Genomic DNA, 26,773 nt, shown 5'->3' with positions numbered 1-26,773 from the left:
GGAGAAAGAGCAGAGGCGCCCTCGTAACCACAAACACGTTCTGCTGTTGGCATCTGGACTCTGCTCTCTCCTCACACTCCCCTGGGGTTTCTCTTTCCTTGGCTCATAGTCTCACTGCTGGCCCCCTTTCCTTGTCTCAGAGTCCCAAAGTGCTCCCTCCCCCAAACCCAATGGTGGAGCACAGCTTCGTACCCAATCGTGCTTGGCAGCAACCACTCACAGGCTGTTACTTGGATTTTTTGCAGCTCTTAGCCATTTTGACACCCTTGGACCTCCAGGAGTTACTCCTCCTGCCACCAGAGGATTCTGGCTTTTCTAATAAGGAAGGTCGTGGCCAATCAATCCAAGAAGGGCCTGGATTCTCTTCCAGGCAGCTGTCTCTGCAGAAATGCTTCTCAGGGTGGAAGGTGCTGCTGCAGTAGGAAATGTCATTTGAGTTTTCAGGTATGTAGTCTGTGGTAAAAGAAAGGTGGGAGAGAAAAACTCAATCGTCTGATTCTCTCAGGTGCAGGTTCTTAAGCCCCTTTCCTTCCAAAGCTAAAGGTGCCAACTAAAAGTCCCCCTCTGGTGGCTTTCCTTCCTCCTTCCCCAGGCACTACAAGTCCCCCCAACCCCACCCCAGTTCTTAGACTGGATCATCTCTCTAGCCCCACCTGTGGCTGAAGCAGAAGGTGAACACTCCTCACACTCCCATTTCTTACTGTTGGATCTAAGAAAGGAACAGTCCCTATGGGTTCCGTGGGATCCGCATGTAGCACACAGAATGAGGCACCACCTCCTACAGGAAGAGACAAGAAGGGTTGCAGGGACAAATAGAACACTAACCACCACTCTCAAGTGTTTGCTATGGGCCAGCCTCAGCTGTGCTGAGGGCTTCCCAGGCATTTTTTACTGTACATTTTACCCATCACGGATGAGGGCTCAAAGAGGCTGAGTGCTCTGGGCACTGGGCACAAGGAAAAGCGGACCCTACAGAGGAGACCTGTTCACTTGCACATGAGTAAGTCAGGGCTGGTCAAGAATGGGACTTAGCAATTGTGTTCACCCTGAGGTCTGCAGTCAAGAATGAATTTCTAGGGCTGGCCTGTGGCTCATTTGGAAAAGTGTGGTGCTGATAACACCAAGGCCATGGGTTCGGATCCCTACATAGGGATGGCCGGTTCACTCACTTGGGATAGCATGGTGCTAACAACACCAAATCAAGGGTCAAGATCCCCTTCCGAGTCATTTAAAAAAAAAAAAAAAAGAATGAATTTCTTCTAATAACTGTGTCAAGGTCTAACTCTAAGATGGCACTGAAGAGAGCTATTTCTAGCCAGAAGCCTTTCCCTACCCTTCATCCTCAAAGCTGTCTCTGCCTCGTTCGTACAGACAGATGGGGGCATCACAATGCTGATAGCGCTGATACAACTCTGAGAAAGCCCCTGGCTCAAGTTCCCAGGCAGCATCTCTGTAGTAGGAGAAGAAACACTGAGTAAGGGATACATAACTGGTTGGTGAACCTTTGTCCACCTGAGAAAAACTAGGAAGAACTCAAGCTAAGCACAGCAAAAGAGTTCAACAGCCTGCCTGAACACTTCCAATGAGGCTGGGCAAGTGGCCTGGCAGTGAGAGAGGGCTGAAGCAGGATGAGTGAAACATGGGGATTCCTTAGTTCCACCCTGGAATTCAAGAATCCAACCTCCCAGGGAATTCTGATCCCCAAAATACCCTTTTCAGAAACATGCCTCCCCTACCCTTCCTTTCCCCCACCTCTCTTTTCTTTTGATCATTGAAAAGCACTCCTTCCACCCCTTCCCTCTTCACTGTATATCAACACCTTGGTTGCTGTCATTCTCTGAACTGTCCTAACATTCACCTCCTCTCTAGAAATCTAAGCAACCCACCCCCTGACTCAATTCTGGCTTTAGGGTTTCCACTACCTGTCTGGAATATGAATTCCCATTCTTAGCATTTCTTGAGGAAACTCTTCTCGATTGTTACACTGTGGACATTTGAAGAAATGCTTTGCTGATGTGTGGGCATATTTCTGTAAGAGAAACATGGAAGAGCTTTGTTTTTAAGAACTCTTAGGCCACCTTCTTTCCACTTCCACTTTCACCATACAAAGAAGATTCTGCTAAGATAGTTTGACCGGGGGTACAGGAAAAGGAGTTTGGGTGGAGTAGTTTGGTAGAAAAGGAGTTTGGGATGTGAATCCAGGTGTCAGACCTGGGGCCAAAATATATTCAAGAGAATTCTCAGGAGTGCCTCAGCTATCATCCCTGGCCATGGGGCTTGGCAGTGCTGACAAAGTGGGGGTCAGGTAGCTGGATACATGTTTCCCTTTTCTTTCATCCCAGGAAGTAAGGCTGATTTTGAGGGTCCTTGACTCATTCTGGGATAAGCCCATTTGCTCTAGCAATCCTGAGGATTTTGCTCAGTCTAAATCTTATGAGTGAAGTCCTACAGGCCAAGGATTACCAGAGACTGGGCTGACATTTCTCTTAACTGCCCAGAACCAGCCCTGCATACAGGCCTCCAGCATGGACCGCCAAAGCTGAGATGTGCCTGAGCATTCCCAGGGTGCTCTGGTTCCAGGCAGAGAACTAGGGCAATTGTGGAAGGTCCCCCTGGGAAGAGAAATCCCCACCTGTATGCACTTGCGGTGGTAGATAGCTTGACTACAACACGGGCTCTGGATGTTCTCAACACTTGCTTGGGATAAGTCTTCACAACACAAGACACAGATTTCCTCCCTCACATTCCCCTGTTGGATGTCCTGCGTTGGACGATGTTTTCCACAAAATGATCTGTGGCAGGGTAAACAGACTTGGTTTCTGGTTTGTCACTGATGCAGTTCCCCAGCTGCCCAGCCTAGGAAGGTCAATCAGCAACTCAGGCTGGTGCCTCGTGAACCTCCACATTCATGGGGAGGAGGAGAAGCAGGGTGAAGAACAGCCACATGCCTTCTCATGGCCATTCTCCCACTGAGAAAAGCTCCCAGGACTGTCTCCACAGCCTCCTGTTCCTGAAAGCCCCACTTAGTTCTGAGCAGCTGTCTAAGAACCCCAGCTGTCTGTAATTTAAGGAGGGGACAGGAAGCAAGAAGTAACCCCTGTGAAATCTCTAAGTTAAGACACTGTTTCCCATTATTGAAAAGAGGAAAAGATTCATTGGTGAACCAAAACAGGCCTGTTGAGAACCAGACTCTGATTTCATTAGTGACTAAAAAGCAAGTTGCAAAAGGGCAGCCCAACATTTCCCCTTCCACACTCACTTGTACTCTCCAAAAAACTGTGAAAGGCAACCCCTTTCTTGGCCACAAGGCAGATGGAAGTTTCTGAGGCACCGATCCTTCTGGCAGTTGATAGCAGCTCCCTTCTTCTTGCACACAAAGCAGATCTGCAAATGAGATCCCAGTGCTCAGGGCCGCAAGAAAGATAAGCTGATATGTGGTGGCACATCTTTCTATGGAATGAAAATTCTGTGAAGCAATAGCCATTCCTTTTCCTCAGTGGTCTTGAAAGCTCTGGGGCACCCTGAAGCTGAGCTTCAAGTGGCACTGAACTCTTTTTTTGTTTTCATGGGGTGTTGCTCCCTTTCCTAACTTAGGACTCTACACCTCAAAGGAATATGGAGCTTAAGAGAAGGACCAGTTGGGAAATCCAAGTCTTTTGACTTCTAGACTAGCAACTAAGAAATAGGGATGATGAGAGAGGTATGAGAAGAGGCCTACCCAAAGGTTTCTGTTTCAGGAGATTCTAACCTTCCTAGAAGCCCGGGTTGCCTCCTTTTTGATGTCTTCAGGCAGGAATCCATGGAAACCTCTGTTGGACTGGCCCCTCTGAGGCAGCTTGCTAGATAGGATCTGGGGGGCAGCAGAACCAGGCTGTCAACATTAATGATCAGTGAAATAGTGCTGTGGGGTGAGGAGAATGACAGGGTAATATAGCTGGCTAAGAAATAGAGCTTGGTGGAATACATATGCTTTTACAAGGTAATTTAACGAAGGCTTACATAGCACTAAGTGTTGGGTACTCTAAGGGCTTTTCTTTTTTTCTTTTATTTATTTATTTTTTCCTAAGGGCTTTTCAAATATTAACTTATTGGATCCTCTTAACAACCCTAGGAGGTAGATACTATTTTCATCCCCATTTTGTAGGAGAGATGATGTGACTTGCTCAAGGCAGAACTCCATAACCTGGACTCTTACCCACCTTTACACTATGCCACCTCTCATTTACTAAGGGTTACTATTATGTGCTGAGCACTTTGGGGAAACACTTCCTCTGTACTGACCCATTTTATGCTCACCACAACCCTATGATACAGATGCTACTGTGACCCTCATCTTACAGAGGAGGCCACTGAGGTACAGCATGGTAAGTGACATGGGTGGGGTCACAGAGCCAGGAGGAGCAGAGCCGTCATTCACACAGAACCCCACACTCTTATCCCTCCAGCTGTATTGCCACTCAGTATAGAATAATCTTCTCAGAGTCCTATAGGAAGGGAAACAGGGTTTTAAAATGTCCTGACTATAGTCATTCTGCATTATAGGGGAAGGGAAGGAATCGCACTTTTCTTTTAAAAACACACTTTAAAAGTCCTTGTGTTTCTGGAAAGTTCCCAAAGCAGAGTCTAGAATGGGAAACCAAAGTAAAAGAAGCCAAACTGTTCTGTTACATATAAAGGGAGAATATAAACATCCCACCTAACCCCCATTCCAAGAATCTTGCAAAAATATTGGGGAGGGTGCTAGACTTCCTGCAGTAATTTACATGAAATAAGTAATGGCAGCTCAGGTTATTTTATTATAACATTATGGAAAAAGTGATCCTACAATGTTAGATAACTTGAAGGTACTTAGATTACAGCTGTATGTTCCCAATTCTGCTTAAAACATATGTGACATATATTTTAACGCTAATTATCTCAGAGCTTTAGAATGAGTGATTTGTTTTCTTCATATTTTAAAATTTTTGTTTATTTTTTTGTGGCTGGCCAGTGCGGGGATCCAAACCCATGGCCTTGGTGTTATGAGGCTGTGCTCTAACCAACTGAGCTAACTGGCCAGCCCCTATGTTTCCTTTATATTTTTAAATATTATTCATGTTTTCTATAATGAGCATAAACAGAAAAATCAATAGTAAAAGATTAGAAACAATCTAAATGTTATTTATTTATTTATTTACTTATTATTATTATTATTTTTTAAATGACCGGTAAGGGGATCTTAACCCTTGACTTGGTGTTGTCAGCACCACGCTCACCCAGTGAGCGAACCAGCCATCCCTATACAGGATCCGAACCCTTGGCCTTGGTGTTATCAGCACCACACTCTCCCGAGTGAGCCACAGGCCGGCCCCTAAATGTTCTTTAACAGGCAGTTGTTTTAATACTTTTTGGCACACCATACCATGAAATATTATGGCTATTAAAAAGAAAAAACTAGATCTATATGTTCTACATGGAAAGATCTCCAAAATATATGAAATGAAAAAAAAAAAAACCAAGATACAAAACACTGTATATAGTATGTTTATTTTTATGTTAAAAATGTATATGCTTGTAAATGCATCAAAATTAACCAAGCCCTGTTACCTGACTGGACTGGCAAGAAAGGAAAATCACAGACCAATCTTTCTCATGAGCTTAAACATAAAAATCAAACAAAATATTAGCAAACCGAATCCACCATCATATAGAAAGGATAATATGTTATGACCAAGTGGGTTTATAGCAGGAATACAAGATTAGTTTAACATTAAAGAATCCAGCTGATATAACAAATCACATTAAAGGATAAAAATCAAGATCATCTTAATAGATGCAGAAAAATCATTTGACAAAATTCAAAACACAATCATGATTCCTCAGCAAATTAGGAATAAAAGGGAACTTTAATAAAAAGCATCTATTAAAAAAACTTACATCTAACATCATATTTTAATGGTGAAAAACTACATGCTGTCCCCTGATGCTGGGAACAAGACAAAGATAATCACTCACATCACTTCTATTCAACATTAGGCTGAAGGTCCTAGCCAGTACAATGAGGCAAGAAGAAGAAATAAAAGACAAAGATTGGAAAGGAAGAAGTAGAACTGTCTTTATTCACATATGACATGATTGTGTACATAGGGAATACAAAGGAATTTACAAAAATATTTTTTTAAAAAATATGACTAAACTAATCAGTGAATTTAACAAGATTGCAGGACACAAAGTCAATATACAAAAATAAACTGCATTTCTATATACCAGCTACAAACTTGCAAACGAAATAAAAAATACCATTTACAATAGCATAACCACAAAATATTTAACACTGCTGAGATAAATTTTAAAAGAACCAAATAAATAGAGAAATGTAACACATCCATGGATTAAAAGATTCAATATTGCTTGTTAATTCTTCCAAAACTGATCTACAAATTCAATGTAATTCCAATCACAATCCTAGCAGGCTTTTTTAAAAAAACAGAAAAACTGACAAACTTAGTTTAAAATTTATAAGGAAAAAGAAAGGACCTGATAGCTAGAACAATCTTGAAAAGGTTGCAGAACTTACAATACTTAATTTCAAAATACTATAATAAGGCCACAATAATCAAGACAGTGGGATAATGGTGTAAGAATAGACACACAGATCAATGACATAAATAGATCATCCAGATCCACAGATACACAGTCAATTGATTATGACAAAGGCAGCAAAGTAATTCAATGGGCAGGCAGAGATTTCTTGGGACACACAAAAAGCACTAACCATAAAAGAAAAAACCAATAAACTGGACTTCATCAAAAATAAAAACTTGTTCTTCAAAAGACACCATTAAGAAAATGAAAAGGCATGCTACAGACCAGGAGAAAATAGTCACAGCATATACATCTGAAAAAAATTTGTATGAAGAATATATAAATAATTCTTATAACTCAATAAAAAGAGAAAATAACACAATTTTTAAAATGGACAAAAATATTTGTATAGGTACGTCACAAAAGAAAATATGTGAATGGCCAATAAGCACATGAAAAGAAGCTAACATCTTTTAGTCATCAGAGAAGTGCAAATTAAAACCACAATGAGATACCAGTACATACCCAGTAGAATGGCTAAAATTAAAAAGACTGACAATACGAAGTTTTGGCAAGAATATTGTGCAATTGGAACTCTCATAAATTGCTCATGGGAGTGTAAACTAGTACAATCACTTTGGGAACAGACTTGGCAACACTGTGTAAAATTAAACATCTAGTTAACATATAACCAGTAACTCCACTCCTAGGCATTTGCCCAAGAGAAGTAAAAACACATGTTCACAAAAAGATTTGCACATGAATGTTCATAGCAGCTTTATTCATAACAGTCCCCAAATGGAAACAATTCAAATGTCCATGAACAGGTGAACAGATAAGCAAATTGTAACATATACAACAGAATACTACCAGGCAATAAAAAGGCACAGGCTATGAATGCATGCAACAACATGGAAGGAAGAAATAAGCCAGACATGAAAGAGTATAAAGTGTATGATTCCATTTACATGAACTAAAAGAATAGGCAAAAATGATATATATAGATTATCTCTGGTGGGATTGACTAAAAGGGGCTAGGAGGGAGCTTTCTGGGGTGATGGAAATGCTATTTATTTTGATTGGGGCGGTGGTTACATGGGGATATACATTATCAAAACTCATCAAACTATATGCTTAAAATTGGTGCATTTTATAGTAAGCAGATTATACCAAAAAAAAAAAAAAAAAAGAATACTGAGGAAAAATAACTGGAATGTTGACAGCATGTTTCTGTGGAGAGGGAGGATTAGGAATATTATTTTGGGAAGAGACTTCCTGTTGCATATACTTTATATTGTCAGGATTTTGTAGCAAGCACATATATTATTTTTTTTTAAATAGATTTTAAAAGAAAAAAGTTTTTATTTTATTAATGGAAAAACAAACAGGGCTCTGAATATAAGGCTAGGTACAAACATAGAGAATAGTCTGTATAGGACTAAAAGCCAAAAGGCCATAGGACATTCAAAGCAAAGGAGGCTTTATACTCACAAGACAGAAATAATGCACGCTGAGATTGCCTTTCTGAAGAAATTCCCCTAATTTTTCGGGATCCCCAGGTTCTTGAAGGCATAACCGGCAAACTGGAAGAGAGAACATTATGAATTGCAGGTTTGGCTCAAGTTGATCGTTAAGAATGGAAGAGATGAGTGGAAACATAACCATCTCTTTAAGTACAGAAAGGAGTAGAGTATTGGGGAAATGGGTCATTCTGGCAAGGAGGAAGGTTGAGGTGAGATCTTATTTGGTAATCAGTTAAGTCTTTATACAATTTTGGCCACACTGAAGGAGTTGGTTGCAAATGCTTGCTTTATTATCATTATTATTATTTTGTCTCAAGTGGCTTTAATGAACTTGTGTTTTGAACTTTGGACAAGAAATTTAAAAATGACAGTCCCTGAGCTCTTCATGATTTTAGAGAATCTGGGAAGGAAGTGAGGTTGACAGTGAGAAACAACTTTACTGCCCCACAGGTGCTTTTCTTTCTTTCTTTTTTTTTTTTCCTTTTTGTCTACAGGTAGTTTCCTTTGCTGAGGTCTGGAGGCAGTGGATGAACACAACCTCCAGTCTTTCTTACCAGGCCCTGAAGATGGTTTCCTCTGGGTTACTCTCTTAGTCTTGGCAGATTTTCTATACAAGAGAAAAAAGAAGTGCAAGATAGTCTTTAAAAACCCTGTCGATAACTCTTGTAACATTTCCCTTAAAATGCCATTCATGGGTCTGATGAAGGACCAAAATATCTAAAGGCTAAGACATGTTTCTTTTCAAATTTCAAAGTTTTTTGAAAGCACAAAACATACTCATTGAGTTACTTGAGGGTAGGGACCAGATGGTAAACATCTTTCTGTCCCCAGTGCCCGTACTTCCCATGTTGACTGAATGAACGCAAGAGCAAACCCCTTTGTACTCTTTTACTGTTTCTGCTGCCAACTACTCTGAATCTCAGGTGGTATCACCTTCATTAAGTATACTAAAATGGTACCAAAATTGATTGAGCATTTCCTATTGCTAGGCATTATTCATGGCACTGTACATGTATTAGCTCAGTGAATTTACAGTAGCTGTATGAATCTACAGAACACCCTAAAAATTGGGTGCTATTATTATGCACATTTTCCAGACGAGGAGATAAAGGCACAAAGAAATTAAGTGACTTGTCCCAGGTTAGCAAGTGGCAGAATCAGAATATGGTTGGTTGGTTGTTTTTTTTTTTTTTCATGTTTTTGGCAGCTGGCCGGTATAGGGATTGAACTCTGGACTTTGGTAGCACCATGATCTAACCAAATGAGCTAACAGAGATAGAATATGAATCTAGGTGGTAAGGTTCCAGAGCCAGCACTTTGCTACTAGGAACAGCTCTGGGAACACAGGTAGGGCAGCTTCCAGGGGACCACTGGTGTGTGCCTCCTCACTGGCCAAACCCAGCCCCCAAGACCAAGCCAAAGGGGGTGGGGATGTACAGTATATACCACAGGCCATTGGACAATTTCTCCCAAATTCTCTTATGTCATCTACTCTACCTCAATCTTTGGTGTTCCTTCTCCTTTTCTTTTATAGTCTTCATTCGCTGCTGTCTCTCTTTCCTATCTTGAATTCTTCTATACTATTATGAGGACAATACAGGCTCTTCCAGCTATAAATATAAACCAGGTTTGGTCAGCAATTTCATTCTACATTCCTTTATCAAGTTCCATCAGGTCAAGGCAACTGTGCTCTTCACCTCCAAACCCATGTGATGGAATGACAGGGACACACCCAGTATCATGCTAGTAATAGTCAATAATTTATTAAATTGTGCCAAGAACTGTCCTAGGCACTTTACATGTGTTAGCTCACAAAAACCCCACGCAGTAGGTACTGCTATTATCCCCATTTTCAAGACAAGGAGACTGAGGCATAGAGAGGTAAATATCTTGCCCAAGGTCAGAGTTAGTAAATGATATAGGTGGGTTTTAAAGCCAAGTCGCCTGGCTCCAGAGGCCAAAATTAACTTACGTGTTATACTGCTGTCAACAGCAGTGTAAGAACCTGAAAATATTGCTTGACCTAGCTAAGTAGTTCTTTTTTTCTTTGTGCTTACTAAATGCCTGAGGTAGCACTCAGTAAAAATGGCTCCTTTTGCACCCAAGTATAGGTGCCTTAATTCTACCCAGTAAAAGGTAGATAAGATAGTTCTTTCAGGAAAGGAGCCTGCGAGATTTTGGCTGTCTAAAAGCAAGAACTCCCTTTAGTGAGACAAGAGACAACACTGACGATACTAATCACTCCCTTAGCTCGTATCGCTTCTTTCCCCCAGACTCAGATGGCCACTGAGGTTTGGCCTGTTCCCAACCTTTCTCTAGACCTGAGCAGAGTAAAATACTCAAAAGTGGAGAAGACACCTTGCCACTCCTCCAGCCACCAATGTCAGCAGACTACAAAGTACAGTTTTCATTGGTTAAGGAGGAAATCCCTGAAAGTGCAGGACGACAAAAGAAATAAAATCCACCACTATGAAGGAAGGACTGTGTCTAGAAAGGCAGGTGAGGGGAGAGGGACAGCATTTCCTAAGAGAGCTGGGGGAATTACGTCACTCCAGACGATATACTCTGGTGCCCAGGGCCTTGGATCTATTTTCAGGTACTTTCAACTATTCTACAGGAATAGCACTACTAAGGCAATTAGCTGTTCAGAAAACCAATTCTCTTTGTGGTTGCTCCGTCTCCTCTTCTAGCCCATATGTTGCTGTTGCAGAAGTAATAACCTTTGTTGGCTTCTTCCTCAACAAAAGCACTTGGGCAGGCTGGAAGAGGAGAAGGGCGTGCGCTAACGCTACTATTCTCATAAGGGATCCATCAGAGCTGACTACCGAGCAGTCCCCAGTTGCTGGGGGTATCCCGACCATCTGGCAAGAGATATAAAACCTTGAAACTTCAGTTCTTTGCATCGCTGGACCAAGACGTTCCTGGAATAGGATTCTGTGCACACTGGTGTTATAAGATGCAACAATCTTCAAAACATCTGAGGAGGGACGTTGCAAATGCGGGCTTCCACAAGCTGCTCAGTCCGTAATTTCCTAACCCGGCGGATGCTCCCTAGAAACGCTTACCAAGTTGTTTCACCGGATAAGTGCTGGGTAAATGCTTGTTGAGAAAATTAAAAATAAACGTGTTCGGTCCCGCCGCCGCAAGAATAAACAATGATTTATTCGGAAAATACGTATCGGCGTAGCCACAACCGTCCCCCGGAGGTAACAGCCAGAGAAGAGACTCAAGGAGCATCCCGCGGATGCCAGACCAGGCTCATGTCGCGCCTGCAGGGCAGCTGATGCGGGGCCGGACAGGAGGTCACCTCCACCGCTCCCTCCTCACGGTAGCTCACGGGCCGCCGCTGCCGGCCGGGCCGCCCGCCCAGCTGTAGCTGAGGGCGCCGCTGTCCCGGAGATTTGTTCGTTGTCACTAGCCGTGGTAGCTATTTCACGGGCGGCCACCCCGCGCGGTGACTGCGCCAGCGATGGGGGCGAGCGCTCAAACGGGGCCGGGTCACGGTGACTGAGGCCCACGGGGACCGCGGCGACTGGGACCGTTGGCAGAGCGAGACCTCTAACTGCCGCGCGCTAACAGCCGCGCGTCCGCCTCGGCCCTTCCTCTCGTGCCTCCGGCTCCCGACACCGCCCTCGACCCCACCCCTTCCTCTTGCCCCACCCCCCGCGCGTGCGCGTCCGCCTCCGAGCGCGTCTCCGAATCGGCAGTCAGACCGGCGGGGGACCAGCCCAGAGGTGAGGCGGGGCCGTCGCGCTGTAGTGACGTCGTGCCGCCGGCGCGGGCGGGTGACGCGGCGGGACCCGTTGTCTGTGTGTGGGGCTGAGGGGCCCCGGGGGTAGCAGGGGCTCCCGGCGGGGGCGGCGGTGGGTCGGGAGGGCCTGGACATGGCGCTGAGCGGCCGCCCCGCGGGAAGATGAACAAGGGCTGGCTGGAGCTAGAGAGCGATCCTGGTGAGGAGGGGGCCGGGCTGGTCGGGAGCTGGGGAGGCCTGATGGGCCGGGGATGCGCCTGCCTGACCCCCCACCCTCTCTTGTCGCCCCACCCAGGCCTCTTCACCCTCCTGGTGGAAGATTTCGGTAAGAGCCTCCCCTGCCCGCCGGACCGGGGCCTGGGGCCCACCCCTGAACCCTTGTTCCAGGGCCAGGGTCTGCCCTTCCCGACTTCTTTCCTTTCCTGATCGCAGGTGTCAAAGGGGTGCAGGTAGAGGAGATCTATGACCTTCAGAGCAAATGCCAGGGGTGAGTGGCTGGGCACCAGGGCCTCCGCTTACACCCAGAGGGCTGAGGAAGGGCCTGGGGAAGAGTGACCCTCAAGGGAGACAGAATCAGGAACACCCAGTTGTAAAATCTCACATCAGGAAGCATCTATCCTGTGTGGGTGCTCTCCTATTTAAGCGGATTTTTTTCCTGTGAATCTTCCTTCAACGCTTTCCTTTACGTAGTAGCCCCCTCCACAACCCTAACCATTCTTTGGAGTACAGTTCAGCTGTCTTTTCTGGTCTTGCAGCAGGAAGCCCTTTGCAGCAGGAAGCCCCAGGTCATACAGTGCCTTTTATGCAGCTGTGTAATTTATTAATTACAATGTGCCCATGTGTGCGGTGGCTTTAATCCCCACACAAAGCTAGTTCTGTATTAATTGGTTGGTGTGACAAGGCCCCTCCTGGTGCCCAAACTCAGGGTCTCATCTTGGTGATTCTGCAGAATAGAGGTGTAGAAAAACTGCTACAGTGACTGAACCAAGCAAGAAGTCTGCTTTAGTTTCCTGGGAAAGAAGGGATTGGTGTGGGGGTTCATTTGCTTCCCTGGCTGCATTGGGGCCCAGGCTTTGGGGTCCACAAGTGAGAATTAATGTTTAAATTCCTCGTCAGAATTTTCGTTTTGCCTTACTTTGTGTTCCCTGCCCCCTCCATTGGTTCCAACTTTTTTTCTCTTACCCAGAACCATAGACTTCATAAAGAGGACTCCTGGAGCACCACAGCCAAAAGCTGATGCTTGACTCTGCCTGTGGCAGGCCCTGGGGTGTGAGGGCTCAGAGCCACTTTAGACACAGTGTTGGGAAGAAGTGAGGGGAGAAGTGGGATCACAGCAAAGGCACCTGAATGATGACATGGTGCAAAGGAATAGAGAGAGATGGAAGGGGATGCTGATTGCCTTCTGTCCCTTGGCTGATCTAGCTCTGCCCCTTACTTCCCCTAGCCCTGTATATGGATTCATTTTCCTGTTCAAATGGATCGAAGAGCGTCGGTCCCGTCGCAAGGTCTCTACCTTGGTGGATGATACGTCCGTGATTGATGATGATATTGTGAATAACATGTTCTTTGCCCATCAGGTCTGCTGGGCCCTGTGCTTTGTCGGGAGGGTGGGATGCTCTTCCATTTTCTTTGCTTGTGAAGTGAAAGTGGGGAAAGGCAGGAGGAGTAGTAAGCAGATACCAAGGGCGGTGGTTACAGAAATTCCTTGGCAGAAAGAACTGAGTCTTATTCACTAAAGGCAAGATCTTTAGAGCAGGGTGGTATCTGAGTACACTCTCTATGTCCTCATACACCTGGTGGGTATTTAGTTGGTTCTTGTTAAATGAACAAATATTGGGTGAAGAAGAGGGGAGCTGATGAGTGTTGCTGTCCAGATATGACTGCCCCTCTCTGGATCCCCATTCCCCATGAGTATGGGCTTGGAGGAACTTGGGGCTTGGAGTGAGGGATGCAGTTTATAGATGTCTATTCTTGGTTTCACAGCTGATCCCCAACTCTTGTGCCACTCATGCCTTGCTGAGTGTGCTCCTGAACTGCAGCAACGTGGACCTGGGACCAACCCTGAGTCGTATGAAGGACTTCACCAAAGGCTTCAGTCCTGAGGTAGGCCATAGTACCTTAATCCTGGCTTACAGCTGGCTGGACAGGTCTGACCTTCAGGACCACTGGTAATGCCACCATATGGTATTTGGTACTATTAAGCTGTTTCCTTTCAAACAATCATTTATATTACATTTGACCCTTAATTATATAAGACAATTGGTTTTAGGCCCAATTGTCAGGAAAAGAGACAGACCTAGGGAGGGAAGAGACTTTCCTTAAGTCACATCATGTCAGAACCTTCTTTGTCAGGACTTTTTCATGGTAGACACTTGTTAATTTAATTTTGTTTTGTTTTGGGTGGCTGGCCTGTCTGGGGAACTGAACCCTTGACCTTGATGTTATAACATAGCACTCTGACCAACTGAGCTAACTGGCCAGCCCCTGTCAGGACTTTTTCTATCAGGCCATGTTGCTTCCCACTGTTCACTGTATTGTGCCAGGCCGGTATATCCCATCTCTTTGGGGTTCAAGAGCTCTCTTCTGACCCTGCCCCCGACTAGCCCTTTAGGAAAGTTTATGATCCTTCAAATGCCTGGAATGCCTCCAGGGCCTGTTTTCTGGAGTTTTGAGGCCCACCTGAGAAATTGTTCTGATTTGGCCTTATTTTCTTTCCTCTAGAGCAAAGGATATGCAATTGGCAATGCCCCGGAGTTGGCCAAGGCACATAATAGCCATGCCAGGTGTGTAGGAGCTGTGGTAGCCAATGTAGGTGGGGATGTGGGGGGGGGGGGTGTCAGTTTTTGGTCCCTAACTGTATTCTTCCTCAGGCCTGAGCCACGCCACCTCCCCGAGAAGCAGAACGGCCTTAGTGCAGTGCGGACCATGGAGGCATTCCACTTTGTCAGCTATGTGCCTATCACAGGCCGGCTCTTTGAGCTGGATGGGCTGAAGGTCTACCCCATTGACCATGGTATGCATTCTGACCTGGAGGCCTGTTGGGACCTGGGGAGCTGAGGTTCTTGGGACCCAATGGTGGGCAGGGAGAAGAGGGCAGGTACTGAGGACATCTGACTCTGGCCAGGATTTCACCCTACACTGCATTGCCTGACCTGCTCCTGACTCCCTGGCTCTTCTGCTACTCTCTATCTTCCTTCCCACTCCTGGCCTGTCCAAACTCAGGGTTTCCCACCTGTTGATTCCTCGTCTTGGTCTCGCCTAGGGCCCTGGGGGGAGGATGAGGAGTGGACAGACAAAGCCCGGCGGGTCATCATGGAGCGTATTGGCCTCGCTACTGCAGGGTAAGGGCCCTGTGTCTGCCCGGCTCTACCCTCTGGAGCTATGTCCCCTTTGGGGAGGACAGAGAGAGGCCAGATGATTTGTAAATTGCAAGGCCATATGGTAAATCTGGCAAGATTAGGCTTAGATCTTAGGCTTCTAACTCCTTGCCCTATTCCCTGCGGGGCTGCCTGTGGTCTGCTCCAGGATGGGTTGGGGGAGGTGCAGGCCTTGGTGGAGCCTTGGGTGGCCCAGGTGTGCTAGCTTACTTCCTGACAGGCTCCTCACACAGCTCATTTGAAAGCACCAACTCAGGTGCCTGGTGTGCATGGCCAGCCGGTGCCTGCCTATTGGGGTAGGGCCTATACCACTGCTGCAGGTGTGACTGCAGGGAGCCCTGCCAAGATATTTGCCTCAACTTGATGGCGGGGCCTGGGCAGGAGCTGCTCTCATGGCTGCGGCTGTGACTGCAGGGAGCCCTACCACGATATCCGCTTCAACCTGATGGCAGTGGTGCCCGACCGCAGGATCAAGTATGAGGCTAGGCTCCATGTGCTGAAGGTGAACCGTCAGACAGTACTGGAGGCCCTGCAGCAGGTGGGTGTCCCTCCTGCCTGGCCCTTGTCCAGCCCAACCCTACCCACCTTTCCGCCACTGTGGCATCTGACTCTTATTCCCAAATCACACTCTCTTGTGGATCTGGGCCTCAGCTAACCACTCCTTTCCTTTGCTCCCTTTGTGGGAAATGTGGAACTTGGGATAGGGGAGGAGAATAGCTTCTAAAAGGAGGTTTTGGTTTGGCTGTTGTATTTCTCTGTGAGTGAGTGGATGGTTAGAGCCAAGGCCATAATGCTTTCCCTTAGCTCTTAGCTGTTTAAGGTAGAGGCCTGGGTCTATCTTCCCTCCTCTAAACCTTGGATTCTGTTTTCAGCTGATTAGGGTAACACAGCCAGAGCTGATTCAGACCCACAAATCTCAAGAGTCCCAGCTGCCTGAGGAGTCCAAGCCAGCCAGCGGCAAGTCCCCCTTGGTGCTGGAGGCAAGCAGGGCCCCAGCAGCTTCTGAGGCCACCCACACAGGTACTGGGGGTCTTGGGGCCTCTTGTAGGCCTCAGAACCACCCCATTGTAGCTTAATCTGGGGGCCCCAAGCAGAGCAAGTCTTTTTTATGGAGGCACTTGGGCAGTGGTACAGAGGATCCTACTGGAGGCCTAAAAACCCCAGTGCCTGAAACTCTCCTCCTCAGAACATAGAGGGAAAGTAGTTCTTCCCTAAAGAGAGGCACCTGTAAAAGGCTGCCATTACCACAGGTCCCAGAGCCCTTCTCTGTAACGTACACTCCCTTTCTTGTTTTCTCTAGATGACTTTTTCTTCTTTCTGCTTCCTTGCTTTTGGCGGCTGGTTGGTTTGGGGGTCCAAACCCTTGACCTTGGTATTATCAGCATCATACTCTCCCAAGTGAGCTAACCAGCCAGCTCCCACTTTTTTTTTTTCCCCCTCTGTCTCATTCTTCTCCCAGTCTTTCTGTGGGGCCATGGCTTAGAGTTGCTGACTCCCATTCTGCCAGCTGGCTTGGCTGTTCTCTAGAAAGGGAGGAGGAGCAGTGCTGTGTCACAGGACTGGGGAGATTGAGCTTTTCTTGAGCATTCGACTAAAGGTCCCGCTTGTGCTCCTTGTCCTGTCTCAGATGGCGTGGAGGAGGTGACTGGTTCATGCCCACAAGCCACAACCCACAGCCCTCCCAGCAAACCCAAATTGGTGGTGAAGCCTCAAGGGAGCAGCCTCAATGGGGTTCCCCCCACCCCCACCCCCATTGTCCAGCGGCTGCCAGCTTTTCTAGACAATCACAACTATGCCAAGTCCCCCATGCAGGTAAGTTGGGAGCACCATTGCAGGATTCCTTCCAGGATTCTCTTAAGAGGCCACAACAGGCAGTTTCCCCATGTAGTTCCCTGGTGTTTGCCCTTTGCCTGGCCTTGAGCTGCTAGGCTCCTCTCTCTGATACTCAGAGGCCTTCACAGTGGCAGGGGATTAGGGAGGCAGGGAGAGCTCCTCTGACTTTAAATCCAGTCACATGGCTTTGGGGTTAAACGTTTAGGGCATCCTCCTTGATACAACTCTGCAGGTTGGGTTCTGCTGGCAAAATAAAGGCATGTGTTTCAGGGCTTTCTGTGTCTCTTAGAACTTAGGACTCTTAGGATTCTGTAGGGTCCTGTGCAGTGCAGGTGGGTGGCAGCGTCCCCAGGAGCCAAGGGTGGGCTGTGGAGCACCTGGAGGGGTTCAGTGGACTCAGCCTAGAGGGCTGTGTTGGCTTTCTCTCTTGCTATGAGTGCTATGCACAGCATGGGCTGAGCAACCCCTGCTTATGACTGCCTTGCTCTCTGCCTCAGGAGGAGGAGGACCTGGCAGCAGGTGTGGGCCGCAGCCGAGTTCCAGTCCGCCCACCCCAGCAGTATTCAGATGACGAGGATGACTATGAGGATGACGAGGAGGATGACATGCAGAACACCAACTCTGCCATTAGGTCAGCCCCAGCTCTGTCAGGCTAGCATGCTCTGGGTACCTCGGATCCTATCCTAAGTATTCTAGCCTGTGTCTGAGGATGCCTTTCAGCAGATAACACTGAGCACCTACAGAGTTCAGGGCCCTGGGAGAGGCTGGCATGAAGGGGCTGGCCCAAGGTGCCTAAGAAGTTTTTGGTGGGCTTGGGGGAGCACTGAGCATATAAGCATACATCAAGGCATGTCCCATTAGAGGTAGCCTTTCAGCTGGCCCTTGTAGGGTTGGTTGGGGCAGGGATGGAGGAGATATGGTGGTGGGGAATGCAGCTTTGCTGGAAGACACTGCATTGGCAAAAGGCTAGAAGTGAGGCAGTGGGAATAGAGGAAGTGTCCTTTGAGGACACGTGGCTGCACCTGACAGATCTTAGGGTGCCAGCCTGGCATGGCTGGGTCAAGCTGCTTGGACCCAGTACAAAGAGCTTCAGGATCAGCCCATGGAGACCAGAATGTGTTCAAGCCATTCTGGACATTGATGGGTGTGGTCACCTGGCCTGTTCCCTTGCCTTACCTCTTCTTGGGCCCCACAGATACAGGCGGAAGGGGACAGGGAAGCCAGGGCCATTGAGCAGTTCTGCGGATGGGCAGCTGTCAGTGCTGCAGCCCAACACAATCAACGTCTTGGCTGAGAAGCTCAAAGAGTCCCAGAAGGACCTTTCAATTCCTCTGTCCATCAAGACTAGCAGCGGGGCTGGGAGTCCAGCTGTGGCAGTGCCCACACACTCCCAGCCCTCGCCCACTCCCAGCAATGAGAGCACAGACACAGCCTCTGAGATTGGCAGCGCTTTCAACTCCCCACTGCGCTCGCCCATCCGCTCGGCCAACCCCACACGGCCCTCCAGCCCTGTCACCTCCCACATCTCCAAGGTGCTTTTTGGAGAGGATGACAGCCTGCTGCGTGTTGACTGCATACGTTACAACCGTGCTGTCCGCGACCTGGGTCCTGTCATCAGCACAGGCCTGCTGCATCTGGCTGAGGACGGTGTACTGAGTCCCCTGGCACTGACAGGTGGGCCTTAGGCTGGCTCACTGGCCACTTGGCGCACCCAGGAGGGAGGTGGCCAAATGACCACAAAGTATTCTGCACTTTGATGGGTCTTTTTGTGCCTTCTCTTCCCAGAGGGTGGAAAAGGTTCCTCACCCTCCAACAGACTGAGCCAAGGCAACCAGGAGTCCAGCAGCCCAGAGGAGAAGGAAGTAGTAGAAGCCACAGATAATAGAGAGAAGACTGGGCTGGTCAGGTCTGGGCTGGGTGAGCCCTTGAGTGGGGAGAAGTATTCACCAAAGGTGAGCCTCCTTTGTGTTTTCTTTTCCAATCCTGACAGAGGGAAGGGCCTGGGCCACTGCTGCCCAGGTGCTGGGTTCTCAATTGGAATTTTGGTGTGAAGGTTGGTGGCTGGAGCCAGGTCCTGGGAGACTTTTCTGGGTTAGGTGGTGGCAGGGCCTCAGTAGTTTCCATGGACTCTGGCTGCTCACCCTGGCCTCTAGTTGCCTCTGGGGAGTGGGACTTTGGTGCTGGCCAGCCCACCTCAGGTACAGTGCTGGGTTTTGGCAGGAGCTGCTGGCACTGCTGAAGTGTGTAGAGGCTGAGATTGCAAATTATGAGGCCTGCCTCAAGGAAGAGGTGGAGAAGAGGAAGAAGTTCAAGGTAGGTTCTCTCTCCAGCTGCCTGGTCCTCCATCCTCTCCCGATGTCAGCTGGTAGCTGCTGTGGGGAGATGGGCTGTGGTGCCCTCACTCTTCTCTCCCGCAGATTGATGACCAGAGAAGGACCCACAACTACGACGAGTTCATCTGCACCTTCATCTCCATGCTGGCTCAGGAAGGTGAGGTGACTCACTGGCATCCCCTGCTAAGGGCCATGTCCTTCAGGTCCCCCCTCCCTTGGGCCTCTCCTGAGGCTTGAGCAGCTGGTGGGGCATAGGGAGGACTGTAAGAGCCTCAGCTCCTAGCTGGAAGCTGTCACTGATTGAGCAGTTGGCTCAACCAGCCACCTGCTCAAGTGTTTCTGCTTCTCCACAGGCATGCTGGCCAACCTGGTGGAGCAGAACATCTCAGTGCGGCGGCGCCAAGGGGTCAGCATTGGCCGGCTTCACAAGCAGCGGAAGCCTGACCGGCGGAAACGCTCTCGCCCCTACAAGGCCAAGCGCCAGTGAGGACTGCTGGCCCTGACTCTGCAGCCCACTCTTGCCGCATAGACCTCACAAGGGTCCCTCTCCCTGCCTTGAGCCCTTTTCCCAGTATTACTGAATAGTTCCAGCCAGAGCCCAGCCCTGGGAATGGGAGCCAGGCTGCATTCACTGCGTTGTGCCCTGGGGCCTGGCAGGGGGCTGGTCACCTCATAGTGCTCCAGAAGCAACAGCTGTAGTTGGGGCACAGCAAGGTGCTGATGCTTCCTCCACAGCCGGCTGTGGAGTGGCAGGACCTGGCCCTTCTGCCTGGGAAGCAGAATATAGATTTTATCTATCAGAGATGTCTATTTTTCTGGGCTGCAACCCATCTTGCCACCGCGTTGACATAGCTGGCTTCCTGACTCTGCTTTCTTTACTAGCAGCTGTCATCCTGGTGGGCCCAGGTCCCTGCATCACACCAGGGTCACAACTGCAGGGTCCCGGTTGGGGACCTGGGTGGGCATTGGGCCCTGCTGCTCTAGCCCCAGCCACTTTCTTCATTCCTCTTGGGAGAGCACCAAACTCAGGGACCTAGCTGCTGGGCTGGATTGGGGTGGGGTGTCCCAGCAGGGCTGGGATGAGCAATCTGTTGGGGTACCATGGCCTGAGCAGAGAGAAGTGCTTGAACTGTTCGGTAGCCTGTAAACTGCCCTCTTAGTTATACCTGAGCTTGTCAAAATTGCTCTCCGCAGCAAGGCTAGGGGCTCTTTGCCTTCAGTATTGTGGCCCTGGCTGTGGGCCTACCTTGGGCTCCTGGCTCTGTTCCTGAAGCCTGGGGCTCAGAGGAGCCTCTGCCTATCCCCTCAGTATTACTATGTCTCATTCCTCTTAGGGATAGCAGAGATAGAGCTGCTTACAGGAAGCTGGCATCACTCAGCTCTCCCTGCTATGTTGGCTTCCTCAGTCTCTGCAAGGCACTCAGTGTGTGGGGGACAGCAGGACCAAGACAACCATTTGGAGCCCCTGTGTTCCCAGAGGGCCTGATGCCAAGAGGTAATGGACTCAGCACAGCCTCTGGAGCTCAGGCCCCAGACATAGCTACATGGTCTCTGCCAGATGGCTTTGCGGTGATCCAGGCAGGCCCTTTATCTGTACATAGTGACTGGGCGGGCTGGCAGGTGTTGCAGCTGCCTCTCTGGGCTGAGTATGGCCTAATCCCTCTGACCCCTGTAAATACAGGATCAACGAATGAATAAAACTCTCCTCAGAAGTGAACCCTCTTCTGGTTGCTGGCCTGAGGTTTGTAGGCTAGGCTGCAGTGGGAACAAGGCACCTGTTAGACCTGGGCCGAAGGCCCTGTGAGCACAGAAGTGAGAAGTATGCATTCTTGGGGCATCTGGCCTTCTCCTGGGCTGGAGATCTTTGGGACCTTAGGTCTGGAATTTAGGAACTGGGCTGAGGAGGGGCTTCAGGTGGGCTGTGGACAAAGTGCACTTCAAGGGGAGAGGGTGTAGCTTTTACCAGATCTAGTGGTTTTGCAACTTGGAGAGCTGCTGGGGCTGTGGGTTGAGGAGACAGGGCTGCCTCTAGTCCTGCCTGGTGCATTCTGGGAGGTATGCATCTCTTCCCTTGTGTTTGGACAGACACAGCAGGCCAAAGCTAACTGCATTCTCTGCTGAGGTTGCTGCAGCTCCTCACCTCCCTGGCAGAGTCCTACACAGGGAACCTCATGCAAGCAGCTGAGGCACAGCTGGACTGCTTGGAAAACTCAAATTTAATGACCCCAGCCCTTCTGTCCAAGTCTAGTAGTCCAGGGCACAGATGAGGGCTACACCGCGCTTTATCCAGTGTTGCTGGGGCTGGTCGGTGGGGATCTCCACAGCAATGACATAGTTGGTCGAGTGGCCTGTTGTTGATAATGTTCCTGGAGCAGGCAAGGAGGGGAGGGTTAGGTAGTGCTGTCATTACTATAGCAGGGATTGGGTAGGGGCAAGGGCAGTGGATTTGGCAGACTGAGTTGAGGATGTGGAGGGAGCCCTGATACAAGAGGAAACCTGCCTGGTGAATGGGTCTGGCCAAGGCTCAGGCCTGTTGGGTTATTGAATTTGGGATTAAAATAGGGATGGGAGAGTTGACGCCATTGTTTATTTTCTGATGGACCCATCCTAGGTCCACCCCTCTTCCAGGCCTCATTTACCCCTCTGAACATAGCAGGCTGAGAGTCATAGGCTCCCAAGACCCACGGTGGATCTGCTGATGGAGGCAAGCAAGCAGTGAGCTCAGGGGCCTCTCCCCACAGCCTCTGAGCCCAGCTCCTGGGCCTTAACCTGTCTGCTGCTAGTCTGGCTTTCTCCTGACCTAAATCTGTCAGCCTTCCTGTTCAGCTAACCTGGCTCAGTCTACATGGCTTGGACTGGGCTGGGCTGGATCAGTCTTGGGCCCGCACTTGTAGGGTAGGCTCCCTGTCCTGGGCCCCCTACCAGCACGGGTCAGCGTCTTGTAGATGGGGCACAGGTAGAAGTCCTGGTCCTCAGCCTTGCGGTTGGGGGTTGGCAACAGCCAGATAACAGCCATCTCTGTGTACAGCTCCTTGGGCCGAGACTCAGCCAGCTGGAAGGCCACTGGGTCCCAGCGGGCACCTTCCAGGAACAGCCCATGGATATAGCACCCTACTTGAGGCCTTATCTTGAGCTCTGATGGTGACTGGGACATCACCTGTGATGGGCATACAAACATAGCCACAACATACTAACACTCAGAAGTTGGAATAGGATTTTGGTCAGGAGGCACAAACTTCCTCCTGAGAGCTGCTGCCTGCCTGCCCATCACTTACCCACCATTTTAGCTGGTGGCCTACAGTCTGTACCCTGCCTGTGTGGATTTCCAGGGGGCACATGGCCTCTTCTGGCCTAGACCTTCCCACCCCACTGCTCAGGGGTCCCTCAATTTCTTGTCAGCTGTGGCTTCAGTGCCCCCCTTGCCTGGGCTGTATCCCAGGCTGTCACCTGACCTGGCCCTGCCTGTGCCCAAACCTTGAAATCGAAGGAGATGGTGTCAATGGAGATGACAGACTTGCGGGCAAAGTTCTGCAAAGTGCCTGTCAGGAAAGCCTGGGGGAAGAAGAAGCCACTGATCCAGAAGACAGCCGGGATGCCACTTTGGATCCAGGCCTGTAGAAAGTCCAGGCGCTGCAGCAGATCCATGACCCATGAAGACAGAGGCTTGAGCGATGGGTAGGCTTTGGCATTCCAGAGCTCGGGCACGGTATTGTTATACAGGCTGGCAGCCATCAGCTCCAGCTGCGAGGACATCACAACCAGCCCCTTAAGTGCCTTGAGCAGATCTCGCAGCGTCTGTGTAATCACCTGCAGCAGGCGGTTGTACCTGTGAGGCCAGTGGAAAGGAAATAGGCAGTGGACTGGGGTCATGTGGCAGTATCTATGCTTCAGGGTCACAGACACAAAATGGCAGAACATACAGGCTAAGGGCATAGAGCTGGGTCAGGCAGCCTGGGTACAAATCCCAGCTATGGCCCTTAGCAAATGTGTGACCTTGGGCAGGTCACTTAACCTTTTGGGGGCCTCAGTTTACTCATCTATAAAATGAGAATAATAAAAATGTGACTGATGTGGTGTTACAACATCAAGGTCAAGGGTTCGAATTCCCATATCTGCCAGCTGCCAAAAAAAAGTGGCTGAGTTAGAGGATGCATGTATAACACTTGGCATGGTGCCTGGCCCATAGTAACTCCTGTTGTCATTTCTCTATAGCCCAGTGGCCACTGACTCAGGGATGGGGGTATGGCAGGGGGGATTACCTGATGACCTCTTGTACTAGCACCGTGTTCATTGATTCCTCATACAGCACAGGGTACCTGGCCATCACCCATTGCAAGTTGACAGGGTCAGGCACCTTGAGCAGAATGTCCTGGGCCACATTCTCTACTATCTGCAGGGGCAAAGGGACACAGGGGGGTCAGGGCTGGTCCCCCTTAACCCTTGTAGGATCCCACATGCACAAAGTTCCTTGCCATAGGGCAGCAGGCAGGATGGTGGACCCTGCCGCAGCCCAATCCTTGGGCCCCTTCCCCCTGCCACCACCTACCTCCTCTCGGCCCTGGCCGCCCACAGAGGATGATTTGGGTTGCAGCTGGATGATAGCACCGAGCAGGGCGAAAGTCTCATTTTGGGCAAAGGTGATGTTAGCGTTGTCGTGCAGGCCAAAGATCTCAGGCATATCGTTGAGCGGGAGGCCTTTGATGTAGGAGAGGTAACCCTAGGAGGCAGAAGGGCTGAAACTGAAGCCTCTGCCTTGCTCTACCTCCAGCCTTCAGAGTACCCCTCTAATTGAACACATCCCCATTTGTCCTGTCCCCCACTCATCACCCCTGGTTGTAACATTTATGCATCTCCCTGTTCTCAAGACTGCGTGGCCTCTGAGGTGCTGACTAGTGTCTCCCTTGCTTCCCTCCCAGGCCCCTTCTCACTGCCATCCAGTTCTCTGCTCCTCCATTTAGCTGCTCAAACCTGTCACACTCCTTCCTGCCACAGGCCCTTTGCATTGATGACCCACCCAATCCAGCCCTGGCTCATGACTTCTCCCTACACATCTTAGGTAAAGCATCATTTCTTCAAGGAGCCCTCCCTGACTGCACAGTCTGGGTCAGGTTAATGTCTTGGAGGAACTACCCCAATCCTCACTGAATAACCACACTCCAGGAGGGGCTGAGATGGAGTTTGCCTCTCCCCACAGAGCCCAAGCTCTGGGGGGAAGGGACTGACTCCGCCTCTTTCGCCATGGCTGTCTTCGTGGGATAGATTAATCAATAAAAAGAAGCTACTGGTGGGTAGAGGCCACATCTCCTCTCACCCAGCACCAAGATGTTCACAGCACCCCAGAACCCTAGCCCAGCAGGCCGTCTTCCCTTAAGGATTGCTCACATTGAGGTCATAGGTGGGTTGGATCTGGTGGTAGACACCCGAGGCACTGTAGATGTGGTCAGGGGAGAGCACAGCAGGGCTGTAGAAGTCTTCCAGGATGTTCATGACACAGCGCCGGTCCCAGTCGTCAGTGACACGGCCCCCATAGTTGATCTCCCCTGCTGTGTACTTGAGGACCTATGGAGTAGATCGATGAGGGCCCCCATGAGTGCCCAAGCCCCCTGCCCCTGGCCCTCAGCCTGTTCCTGGCCCACCTTGTAGGGGATGTCCTCATATTCATCCAGGAACATCTTGAGCTGGCTGATGCAGATGCGTAGGTCGCCATCTGTGAACTCATAGGGGATGTTGAAGCCCAGGGGCCCAAACTTACGGCGCTCCAGCGCATTCCCGTGGAACAGGCACAGAGACAGCAGCAGGGACTTGAACTCCATCACCTGCAGGAGGTGGGAGCAGGGCACGTGAGGGGCGGGGATGGGGGCAGGTAGGGTGGGCATGCACCAAGTGTGCCTCACCTTGTGACAGGAGTTGAGGAAGTCATCAGAGAGGCTGCTGTAGGACTTCAGCAGGTTAGCTTTGACACCACGTGGCGGCTCAATGGTCATCTTGGAGCTGTTCTGCAGGATGGAGACTGGGAACTTGTTGCTGGGCAGGCTGGTGAGCCACAGGCGGAAGTCCCGGTGCACCTGGTGCCCACAGCTCCACATGAGTGTTGAGACCCATATTTGGTAGCTGCCCCAACACCAGGCTCCCTCCTACCCAGGGTCCCTGGGCTCAGCCTTAGCCTGACTCCATCCCTGGAGTGAGCTAAGCAATGCTGCATGGACAACTGGGTAAGAATATGGGCTTTGGGAAGTCCCAAGTTCACTACTGGTCTGTGCTGGGTGGCCCTGGGCAAGACACATCGTGCCTTGCACCAGTAATTCAGGGGCCACTGAGAAGACTAACCTAGTTGATACATGGTACATATGTCAGTTACCAAGTGCTTGCTATGTGTCTGAGGCTGGGCTGAATGATTTTCAGGATTATCTCCCTGAAGCCTCATCAGTCCCTGATGGATGGATGATTAGGCCTCAGTGGGTCTGTGACAGGCAGGGCAGCACACCTTGTCAGGGTTGATGTGCTCAATGAGGCGCTCGAGGGCTGGCATCCAGCTTGGTGCCAGGTGGCAGTTCTGGAAGAAGACCCACTTGCCTCTCTCTATGGAGCTGCGCATCATGGCTTCTGCCCGAGGGCCCTGTGGGGGAAGAAGCACTGAGTGTTGGGAGACCAACTGGCCCATCCCCCAGCCCACGCCCTTCCTCCCTGCCTAGCTCTTACCTGCCCCTGGCCCAGGGAAATGGCAGAGAGCTTCTTGGAGAACTTCATCTCTTCAGCAAACTTGTAGAGGTCAGCAGCTGGGTCTGTGCCAGGCGACAGCACAAAGATGAGTGGCGTGGTGGAGTTGGAGTCTTTGAACACCAGTGGCAGGTTGGCTGTCTGCAAGGGCAGAGAGAGATGCTGGGACCACCCGGGGTTGAAGAGACACAGGGACCAGGACAAGGGAGGGGTATCCTGGGGCTCCCAGAGAGGTCCCAGAGGGGCTTTCTTGTGGGGCCTGGAACCTCACAGAGCCTCTGAGGGGCAGGTAGGAGTTCTGGCCTGGCAAAAGCTGCAATGTAGTCCATCCAGGTGCAACCAGGGCCCTGGGACCCAGGTTGGGGACTATTCCAGGGTACTAGTCCAGCCTGGGTGCAAGCACTTGCCTGAGGCTCAATGAAGCGTGGCTCCAGGCTGGTGGCCACAAAGTCCTGCATGGCATTGGTAACCTTGTCCCCTCGCAGGCAGCGGAGGACCAGCAGCTTCTGGAACTGGTCAAGGTACTGGTCCCAGATACCAGGCAAGGGTTCCCTGCAACAGTGCCCACCTTTCCCTGAGAGCCAGCCTGTAGGAGGCCACTGGCCCATGGAATTCTGCCAGCTGGACAGCAGGGAAGAGTGGGGTGTCCCGGGGGTATAGGGTTGGGGGCACAGA

The 26,773-nt window shown here is 49.7% G+C and overlaps 3 protein-coding genes across 4 annotated transcripts in view; 1 reads left to right on the top strand and 2 right to left on the bottom strand.

Annotated features, from left to right (window-relative positions):
* Positions 1-226: 226 nt before the first annotated feature.
* Positions 227-11,684, bottom strand: PHF7 (PHD finger protein 7). Its single transcript, XM_063115098.1, has 11 exons — positions 11,153-11,684; positions 9,585-9,697; positions 8,642-8,694; positions 8,056-8,147; positions 3,749-3,850; positions 3,260-3,384; positions 2,633-2,792; positions 1,923-2,029; positions 1,334-1,450; positions 654-778; positions 227-453 (listed from the first exon to the last, which is right to left on the bottom strand). The coding sequence occupies exons 2-11, from the start codon at positions 9,626-9,628 to the stop codon at positions 227-229; spliced, it is 1,152 nt and encodes a 383-aa protein (XP_062971168.1). The 5' UTR covers positions 9,629-9,697; positions 11,153-11,684.
* Positions 11,685-11,873: 189 nt separating this feature from the next.
* BAP1 (BRCA1 associated protein 1) lies at positions 11,874-21,098 on the top strand. Of its 2 annotated transcripts, XM_063114899.1 has the most exons (18): positions 11,874-12,037; positions 12,134-12,163; positions 12,271-12,325; positions 13,283-13,415; positions 13,822-13,941; positions 14,560-14,621; positions 14,709-14,851; positions 15,101-15,179; positions 15,630-15,753; positions 16,088-16,235; positions 16,843-17,027; positions 17,546-17,679; positions 18,244-18,722; positions 18,834-19,000; positions 19,269-19,361; positions 19,466-19,538; positions 19,735-19,864; positions 20,716-21,098. In XM_063114899.1, exons 1-18 carry the CDS (start codon positions 12,001-12,003, stop codon positions 21,077-21,079), a joined length of 2,556 nt encoding a protein of 851 aa, XP_062970969.1. In that variant the 5' UTR covers positions 11,874-12,000; the 3' UTR covers positions 21,080-21,098. The 2 variants fall into 2 exon arrangements, with proteins under 2 accessions (XP_062970969.1, XP_062970970.1); XM_063114900.1 differs by having other exon boundaries at positions 19,735-20,809.
* A 527-nt stretch (positions 21,099-21,625) lies between these two features.
* DNAH1 (dynein axonemal heavy chain 1) overlaps positions 21,626-26,773 on the bottom strand; it is an 84,266-nt gene continuing 79,118 nt past the window's right edge. Inside the window, exons 67-77 of the mRNA XM_063115129.1 lie at positions 26,506-26,650; positions 26,081-26,239; positions 25,866-25,997; positions 25,276-25,446; positions 25,018-25,197; positions 24,764-24,940; positions 23,928-24,098; positions 23,641-23,771; positions 22,856-23,207; positions 22,304-22,538; positions 21,626-21,747 (exon numbers count right to left, since the gene is read on the bottom strand). Of these exons, the coding sequence (XP_062971199.1) occupies positions 21,626-21,747; positions 22,304-22,538; positions 22,856-23,207; positions 23,641-23,771; positions 23,928-24,098; positions 24,764-24,940; positions 25,018-25,197; positions 25,276-25,446; positions 25,866-25,997; positions 26,081-26,239; positions 26,506-26,650 (1,975 nt within the window). The remainder of the gene's footprint in view (positions 21,748-22,303; positions 22,539-22,855; positions 23,208-23,640; positions 23,772-23,927; positions 24,099-24,763; positions 24,941-25,017; positions 25,198-25,275; positions 25,447-25,865; positions 25,998-26,080; positions 26,240-26,505; positions 26,651-26,773) is intronic.

Source organism: Cynocephalus volans, chromosome 11 (genome assembly GCF_027409185.1).
Source record: "Cynocephalus volans isolate mCynVol1 chromosome 11, mCynVol1.pri, whole genome shotgun sequence".
Taxonomy (NCBI): domain Eukaryota; kingdom Metazoa; phylum Chordata; class Mammalia; order Dermoptera; family Cynocephalidae; genus Cynocephalus; species Cynocephalus volans.
The sequence above is the reverse complement of the archived record's forward strand: the minus strand, read 5'-3'. Positions and strand labels throughout refer to the sequence as shown.

Excerpts from the sequence above, each read along its gene's own strand:
- PHF7 (XM_063115098.1), bottom strand. The coding sequence starts at position 9,628 with ATGAAGACTATAAAAGAAAAGGAGAAGGAACACCAAAGATTGAG. Across the intron at positions 779-1,333 it reads GACAGCTTTGAGGATGAAGG|GAGGTGGTGCCTCATTCTGT; the intron begins GTAGGGAAAGGC and ends CTCTTCCTGTAG. Across the intron at positions 454-653 it reads ACCTTCTGCTTCAGCCACAG|ACTACATACCTGAAAACTCA; the intron begins GTGGGGCTAGAG and ends CTTTTACCACAG.
- BAP1 (XM_063114899.1), top strand. The coding sequence starts at position 12,001 with ATGAACAAGGGCTGGCTGGAGCTAGAGAGCGATCCTG. Across the intron at positions 12,038-12,133 it reads GGAGCTAGAGAGCGATCCTG|GCCTCTTCACCCTCCTGGTG; the intron begins GTGAGGAGGGGG and ends CGCCCCACCCAG. Across the intron at positions 18,723-18,833 it reads GAGTCCCCTGGCACTGACAG|AGGGTGGAAAAGGTTCCTCA; the intron begins GTGGGCCTTAGG and ends TTCTCTTCCCAG.